Source organism: Gymnogyps californianus, unplaced genomic scaffold (genome assembly GCF_018139145.2).
Source record: "Gymnogyps californianus isolate 813 unplaced genomic scaffold, ASM1813914v2 HiC_scaffold_38, whole genome shotgun sequence".
Taxonomy (NCBI): domain Eukaryota; kingdom Metazoa; phylum Chordata; class Aves; order Accipitriformes; family Cathartidae; genus Gymnogyps; species Gymnogyps californianus.
This window is the reverse complement of record NW_026114268.1, coordinates 410,457-418,934: the sequence shown is the minus strand read 5'-3', so window position 1 is coordinate 418,934 and position 8,478 is coordinate 410,457. Positions and strand designations below refer to the sequence as shown.

The following is an 8,478-nucleotide window of genomic DNA, read 5'->3' as shown; positions in this document are numbered from 1 at the left end:
GCACTTCTCTGGAGCACAGGTTTGCCCCTGCCAGCAGCAAAGGAGGCATTGCACGTTCACCCCATGGGGTCCCCTCCTGTCTGTACATCACCTTCCTCCCTTCTCCTCACCAGTCCTGAGATGTTCACCTCCCTCTCCAACCCCTGGTCCCCCAAAAGAAAACTCCCGGAGCAGGTTCCCCTGTCCCAGGAGGCTGGGCTCTCAGTACAGCAGCGATTCATCCGGCACCAGGGATGGCACCCCAGGAACCGGCAGCGCTCTCTTTCCCTCTCACCTCCAGGTGCATCTCTGGGCCCTGCTCCTTCCTCTGGCACCCGGGCATTTCCCAGTCTCCCTGTCCAGACACGGGATCCTCCCCAGGGTCAGAAACCTCCCTGGCATCATCATAGCCATCCACTGGGTCACCTCCGGGCAGAACAGGGATGTCTGAAAGGAGAGGGGAGCTGGTGACAGTGAGAAGATGCATCCTGCAGAGCAGAGGATGGGAGGATGCACAGGGACACAGGGCTGAGACACTGGTGTTGGCAGCACCACAGGAGACCCCCCCATGTCCTCCCCAACTCTGACGGTGACACTCAGTGACACTGCTGTCCATCACATGTCTGCAGGGAGATCAACCCCCTCCTACCCCCCATTACCTGGTGCTGGCCCTGGACCATCCTCCTCCTTGCTGTCCCCAGGGTACGGCTGCAGCTTGGTCAGGACCCTCTGAATAGGAGCCTGGAGAGAGGCGCAGCAGGTGTCATGGGAGTGCGCTCTGCTGACCTGCCTTGTGGTCAGTGCGCTGGGACGGGGGACCCAGGAACCAGGGCTGTGTGGGGAGGAGGGCTCAGGACTCACCCTGCTCCCCTGGGACCAACCCTGTCTCAAAGGGGCTCCCAGAGATGCCCCGGGACAGCCCCTTCCCTCACCCTCGGGTGTCAGATGGGGTGCAGGGGCAGGAAGAGAGGGGCTGTCCCCAGCTGGGATGGCAGAGCTGGTGGGGAGGAAGCTTCACTCCTGGGCCCAGGACCTGGCTGCTCTCCCCACAGACCCCATGGCCCCAGCACCCCATGGGCCAGGGGCTGCAGGGGGTCAGTCTGGAATGGGGGCCAGTGGAAAGAGCCCTGCAGATGTGGCCCCTGGGAAGAACCCACACCCACCTGAGCTGCTGAACCTCTCCTGCTTCTCCCCGCTGGGCTGTAAGCGATCTCCTCGTACACGGCCTCAGGAAAAGGCTCCCAAGCTCTCTCAGAACCTGCAGACAGAAGCATGGCTGGCCCAGAGATGGGCAGAGAGGGACGCAACCCCACTCTGCTCCCCAGCCCTGGGCCAGCCCAGGGCTGTCCCCACAGCACAGACGCACTGTGCTGTCCAGTCACCGCTACTGCCTCAGTGAGGGCAATGTCCCCATAGAGATGGTCTGGGGCAGCAACGCCCTCACACTATCTCCTCAGAGATAGCTGTTCTGCCCCTCTGGCCCCTGCGTCAGCTCCCTGCTGCTGAGCTTGGAGTAGCTCCCACCTTTCCCCTCCTCCTGGAGCTGCCCCCGCTCTGACCCATGGATCCATAGCACAGCCCTGTGCCCTGCTGGGGGGAGCTCAGGGTTGGATGGAGGAACAGCCTGGAGGTCTGAAACCACGGGGATGGACCCTGCTGCCCTGCGCTCCTCCTGGCATCTCACCTGACCCAGAGCCCTCTCCAGCGCTGCCCAGAGGGCTGCCAGTGGCACGTCCTCGCCTGTCCTCCTCTGCTCCCACCTCCCCAGCCCAGCTCTGCCATTTCTCTCCTGCCCCATCCCTAACTCTCCCGGTGTCTGGAGCCCTTTCTGCTGGTCAGGCAGTCAATGGGACAGTATATGGGACAGCAGGCAGCACACACTTGTCCCCCCAGCTCTGCCTGTACCACTCACTGACACCCAACAGCACCCCTGGCTTTGCCAGGTGGCATCCTGGCCCAGGACTTCAGGGAAAGGACCCACCTCTACGCCCAGCCCTGGCGCTTTGCACAGCCAAGAGGGCCAGGAGCAGGCAGAGAAGGGCTCCCAGGATGATGCAGATGATGATGGGCAATGAGACTCTCCCGCTGCCAGTTGGACGGTCCCGGGTGGGATCTGCATGGCAGGAAGACAGAAAGGGCAGCACCAGGGCAGGGAGAGGTGGGGGCCAGGACATACCCGTCCTGACCCCCATTACAGTGGGGGTAAGGGACCCCGGGGCAAGAGTGATGGGGTAGCTCTCACCCTACTGGGTAAATGACAGCCCTCCCCAACCCCCAACAAGTACCCCGATGCCTCCTCCTGGATTTTCACACCCTGGCAAGTAGCCCCCTTCCCTCTGGCTGTGGGTCACAGCCTGGCCCTGAGAAAGACCCAGTGCTGGCGGGGAGGACAGGTTACCTGCTCGGGGGGTGGTGCTGCTGTCCTGGGTGCAGCTGCAGAGAGAGAAGGAGAGCTGGGCTCAGAGGGTGGGTGTGAGGGTCCCAGGGAGCCTCCTCTCTGACACGCCGTGTGTGTGTGTCTGCGTGTGTGGTTTGCGCAGACATCCCTGACACATCCCACCCAAATTGCCCCTCCTGCGGAGCTGGTCAGGGTGGCCGGGACAGAGCCCAGGGCCCTGCTCTGGGCTGTGGGCAGTATGGTGCAGGTAGCCTGGGAGGTGGCCCTGGGGGCTGCAGAGCCCTGTGGGCAGAGGCCGGAGGACATCCAGCCCCACAGAGGCTGCTGCCCACTTGGCACCAGGCTCCCATGCTCTGCAGGGATGGTCTGGCTCTCAGGAGCTCTGGGGCCATTCTGGGACCCAGTGGGGAAAACGCCTGCCCCGGCTCCTTACCAATACCCCCGTGAGAGGTCCCAGCCCTGCCGCTCACCGGAGCAGCGCACACCAGCGTCCTCCTTATGCCGGCAGGCACCACTGTCTCCAGGCCGGGCCCAGCAGTCCTGCAGCGATGGCTCTGTACCCCGGCACTCCACCTGCTCCAGCCAGATGGGGCCTGTCCCCTCCCCAAATGCAGCCTCATCCAGAGCAGACACTGCGGGGCCACAGCCCAGCTGCCTGCATGCCACCTCAGCATCCTGCATGTCCCAGGAGTCGTCGCACACTGTCCCCCAGGAGCCACGGTACCAGACCTCCACTCTGCCCGAGCACCCATTCTCTCCTCCCACGGCACGAATCTTCTCCCTGTCTGGAGAAGGCAGAGACCTCCCATGGCACCAGGACAGCAGACAGAGCCCTGCCAGGTGAGAGGGGCACGCAGAGGAGCAGCTACCTGTGCAGCTCGTGGTGTTGGGGCACGCTGCCATTGGGGTCGGGGGTGTTTCTGGCCCTCTCTGCAGAAGGAAATGCTGTGGTGAAGGGGCTGCTGCAGGGGTGTCGTGCAGCAGAGAGTGGGGCTGAGCTCTGCTCGCACCTCCCTGTGCCACCTCACTCACGGCAGCAGCTGAATCCCGGTCATTCAGGGAACACGCATGGCAATGTGGGGGACCCTGACTGCTCAGCCCCAAAGGGCCCCTGGTTCACAGAGCAGCAGGAGGGTGTCCATGGAGGGGATGCTCCTGGGAGCCCTGGCTGGTCTCTTCTGAGACCTTGCCTGCAGACACCTCTGCCTGCCTCCCCCTGGGCTCTGCTGGGAGCCTGGCTGGCAACTGCTGGTGAATGTGTGGGGCTCTGAGAGCTGAAGTCCCGTTTGTGCCACCAGCAGCAGCAGGGTCTGGCACGTAAAGTAAAAGCCCCTGTGGGCTCTGTCTCTGCTTTTGACAATGCCCAGCAGCGAGCAGGGGCTGGGGGATGCTGGTGCCTGGCTAGCTCAGAATTACCATTGCAGGTGATGTGGGTCTCGTCTCGCAGGTCATCGCACGACTGCGGGTCCCAGGGAGTGGAGGGACACTGCCAGAAAAAGTTGTTTCTCTCCCCACACTCCACGCGATCCAGCCAGGCAGGGCCAGACACCTTGCCAGAGGGCAGGCGTGTTTCCAGGGACCCTCTGTCCCCACAGCCCAGCAACTTGCATGCCAGCGACACCGTTTTGGGAGTCATTGAGTTGGAGCAAACAATCCCCCACGTCCCGTTGTAGAAAACCTGCAGGCGCCCAGAGCAGCCATCGCTGTTCTCCAGCCTCAGGGCCACGAACTCTGGTAGGAAAGGCCCCAAAGGGGAACAAGCTGGTCCGGGGCTGTGGGAGCAGGGATGCCCCTGCAACGCGCAGGCCCTCAGCCAGGCAAAGGCATGGCCAGCAAGTCCCCCTTGCACCCAGGGGCAGAGAGAAGTCCCTGATGGACAGACAGCCCTGCCCTTCCTGCTAACCCTCGGGACAGCTAGCTCCCCAGGGACCCTCGGTGGGACTGAGGGGACCTGTGTGTGGGCGTCCCCAGGATGGGCTCAGGCAGGGGCTCAGAGGCAGCCAGGAACAGCCTCGGCCATTGCTGGCTCTCCAACCTCGTGCCAGCCTCCCTGGGCACTGGGGTCCCACCACAGCTCCCAGCACAGACCTGAGCAGACGACTCCTGCGTCCTCTTTGTGCCAGCAGTCGTGCTGCCCCAGGACTCTGCCAGGCAGTCCCAGAGAGCAGCTTCGGCCCCAGAGCAGTTCACGCTGTCCAGCCAGATCTGACCGGAGCCTTCCCCAAACCGAGCGGAGCCAACCGCCTCCACCGCCCCTCCGCAGCCCAGCTGCTGGCAAACGACAGCGGCGTCATGCAGGTCCCAGCCGTCATCGCAGATGGTCCCCCAGCTGCCCTGGTAGTAGATCTCCACTCTCCCCGCACAGCGCCCGGGCCCATTCACCAGCCGGACCTGTCGGCTCCCTGCAGCGGTAGAAACCCCAGCAGCCATCAGGGGCCGGCTGCCCGCCCAGCCCAGAGCCTGGGGGGCCTGTGCAGCGCCACTCACCCCAGCAAACGGCCCCCACGTCCTCTGCAATCCCTGCTGCCAGCACGCTCTCAGGCAGGGAGGTGTTGCAGAGAGTCAAGTTGGCCTCGTGCCCTGTGCACCGGACCCCTCGCAGCCCCACAGGACCCGTCCCTCTCTGGGCCTTCAGGGAGGTGTAGGCTGTCTCTGCCTTTCCGCACTGCAGCTGCCGGCACACCACGCTGGCCTCCTGCATGTCCCACTGGTCATCCAGGACTCTGCTCCACATCCCATGCTGGAAGATCTCCAAACGTCCATCACACCGACTCTCTCCACCCACCAGCCGTAGGGATGCAGAGCTGGCTGAGCCTGGGGAGAGCAGCCATGCCCCAGCCCTTGATGGCACCGGGACCCCAGAAACCTGTGGCAAGTCTGTAGGCTCTGGTGCCCTTGCAGCACCCTGGAGCTCCAGGGCCAGGGCTCCACGGGTTGCTTTCCCAGTCCCTGAGCCTTCTCGAGCAAGACACCAGCTTTGCTCTTGGCAGGGCAGAGCCACCCAATACATCCCTGCTGAGGCAGGTGGGGCAGCTCCCACAGGAGGGAACAGCAGCCGGTGGTGGCCCAGGGACGGGCAGTGCTGGGACAAGCCTTGTCCAACCTCAGCCCACACGTCTCTGCCCCTCTGCATCCCTGGGGATGGGGGACTGGGAAGCAGTGTCCCTGGAAGGGAGCAGAGTGAGGAAGGCCTTTCCAAGCAAACGGGACAAGTTTGGGACTTGTGCTGACCAGAAGCCAGGGCAAAGCCAGCCCAGCTCTACAGCTCACTCCCCTGGTCTGCTGCTGCTGCTGCTGCTGGGGGCAGTCGGGCAGCCCCTGTGGGTGGTGGGATCAGGCTCTGCGGGTCTCTCTGTGGAGCTGAGACAGGGCTGTCTGCAGCCAGAGGGGTGGAGCTGAGCCCTGAAGCCCTGTTCTGGGCCTGTCCCGCAGCAGGAGAGCAGAGGAGCCCAGGCCTGGCGGTGGCCACAGGGCTGAGCTGCCGCCCCGGGGGGCAGAGAGCCTGCCCCTCTTCAGTCCTCCCCAGCTGTCCCGTGGCAGAGGGGTCGGTCTGAGCAGCCTAAGCCCTCCAGATTGCCCCTGGGGAATTCAGAGTTTCTCCAGGGAGAAATTCACCCCGGTGCTGCCACAGAGTCCCCTGCTTTGGGTGGCCGTGTCACTCCCAAGGGAAAAATGGAGTTAATCCAGTGTTTACCCAGCACTCACCTGAGCAAATGACAGCAGCGTCGTTCTCGTGGGAGCACAGTGAGGCCCCCAGGGTGGTCACTGGGCACTGTCCCAGGTGGGCTTCAGTCCCATCACAGTGGAACGAGTCTCTCCAGACGGGGCCACTTCCTCTCCCAAAATGCCCTCCTCTGGGAATGGACTCGGCAAACCCGCAGTCGAGGTGATGACAGAGAACGTGGGCATCCAAGAGGTCCCATCGGGAGGCACAGAGGGTGCCCCAGGTCCCCAGCACCTGGACCTCCACCCTCCCATCACACGCCGTGCTGCCGTTCACCAGCCTGAACCTTGTGTACTCTGGGGACAGAGAAGGATTAGTAGGGGCAGATGCTCCTTCGGGAGCTTGAGAAGAGGCCAAATGGACAGCCTGCCTTTCTCCTCCTGCTGCACGACTTTAGGGCTCTAGACAACCACATCACCCCTCCTGTCCTCACACTCAGCACAGCAAAGTCCCTGCCCTGCTCCCCCGTCCCCAGCACACCCCGTGTGTAACACCCCACCCTGAGTCCTTACGTGTGCAGGTGACATGCGCAGCATGGGTGCAGGGCCGGTCCCTGGGGGATCCTTTGGGGCAGGACATGAGAAAGGATTCATTCCCCACACACTGCAGCTCTCTGTCCCAGATGGGACCGACCCTTCTCCAAAGTGAGCTGCCTCAGTGATGGGCAGGGCCACGCCACACTGCAGCTCCCTGCAGACCACGTCAGCAGCTTTGGGACCAAAGTCTGAGTCACACACAGTTTTCCACTGGTCCCTGTCGTGGATCTCCACGCGTCCTGAGCAGGGGCTGTCCCCTCCAACCAGCCGGACAAATCCTGGAGCAATGAAAGATCCCTGCGAGTTCCCAGTACCCTCTGGCAGTTACATGCCCATGTCCCACCTCATCTTCAAGGCAGCTGCAGGCAAAGAGCCCCACGAGCACCCCGGCAGCTCCCAGTGGATGCTGATGGCAAAAACACCAAGGACCCCCTGCCATTCTTCAGACACCAGCACAGCACTTGTGGGCTTGCTTCTCTCCCAAACCCCCAGCTGTAGGCACTGCTCAGATAAACTGCCGCTGCAAGAGAGCTCGGGCTTCCTGGCACCAGGCCCAGGCACTGCAGCGTCTGGAGCACTTGGGGCCCAGGGAGACAGGCCCAGGCGCTGTTGGCTGCTGCAGCCTGCTCTGCCCACCTAGCTCAGGGCCAGGCTGAGGAACCCCTTGGAGCTGCCAGAAACACATCCCTCTCTCAGGGGATCTCAGGCTCTTGGGGTACTGCCGTAAGATAGGACATGTCACAGGATACAGGTATGGCACGGCTGTATCTGCAGTCAGTGTCTGTACCAGCACCCGCTCTGGCGCCTGCCCAGGGAAGGGGTCCTCAGCCAGGGCCAGAGCGCACTGCCAGGCACACACCTCCCCGTCCCATGGCCGGGCAGAGGGCAGGAGCGTGGGCAGTGGAGCAGCCCTGGGCTGACATAAGCTCCCAGTGCAAGGACAGGCACCAAGGATAGTGCAAGTGCTGGCAAAGCCCCTGTGGCACAGGGCAGCCAGGGGCTGGGTAGGCAGGAGAGGTCATTACTGCCTGCACAGAGCCGTGTCGCCATAGGCTGGTTCTCGCGGGGTGACCCTGGGAATGAGATGAGGTGCCACGTGCCACCCTGCTCTTCTGCCCAAGGCCAGCACTCCTCCCCTCTGAACATCCCCTTTGCTTGGCTGAGGGACTCGTGTCTGGCAGGGGGCACAACCCAAAAGTCCCTGCCCATCTCGTGCCCTTCCCTGGGGCTGTTGGTGGCTGCGTGAGCAGTTCCAGTGCCTCTGGCATGGTGGGACCCGGCCCCGGCAATGCTACACAGGTCCTGGCTGAATGGGAGGAGAAAGATGGGAACCAAGAGACACCATGGGGCAGGGAGGGAATTCATCTCCCAGCCCCAGGAACTGACCAAGGGTGGGCTGAGCCACCTCGGTGGGCTGTGGGCACCCGGGGAGGGCTCCCATTGCTCTTTCCCCAGGGACTGGCGACACCAGCAATGACAGTCCCAGCTCACCACTGTGACCCCCTCCACCAGGCCCTGCTCTGGCATCCATTCGTTTCTCCCTGAGGGCACAGCCAGGTCCCTTCCCCTGTCCCAGCCCCAAAGACAGGGAACGGGCTGACCCTTACCTGAACATGTCACTCCAGCATCCTCACGTGAAACAGTTGTGTTGACCCCATCCTCGTGTTTGCAGTCAGACAGGGCAGACTCGGTGCCATGACAACAACATCATCATCCAAATGGGGCCTGATCCTGCCCCAAAGTGTCCTTGGTCATGAGCTTTGAGGGCAGATCCACAGCTCAGCTGCTTACAAACCACTGCAGCAGCCTCCATGTCCCAGAAGTCACCACACACGGTGCCC

General features: G+C 63.1%; 1 protein-coding gene across 1 annotated transcript in view; it reads right to left on the bottom strand.

The window, feature by feature from the left end:
• Positions 1 to 217: 217 nt before the first annotated feature.
• LOC127028641 (deleted in malignant brain tumors 1 protein-like) overlaps positions 218 to 8,478 on the bottom strand; it is a 31,309-nt gene continuing 23,048 nt past the window's right edge. Inside the window, 10 exon segments of the mRNA XM_050914357.1 lie at positions 218 to 426; positions 639 to 720; positions 1,143 to 1,237; positions 1,961 to 2,092; positions 2,848 to 3,162; positions 3,794 to 4,108; positions 4,466 to 4,510; positions 4,513 to 4,779; positions 4,856 to 5,181; positions 6,079 to 6,397. Of these exon segments, the coding sequence (XP_050770314.1) occupies positions 218 to 426; positions 639 to 720; positions 1,143 to 1,237; positions 1,961 to 2,092; positions 2,848 to 3,162; positions 3,794 to 4,108; positions 4,466 to 4,510; positions 4,513 to 4,779; positions 4,856 to 5,181; positions 6,079 to 6,397 (2,105 nt within the window).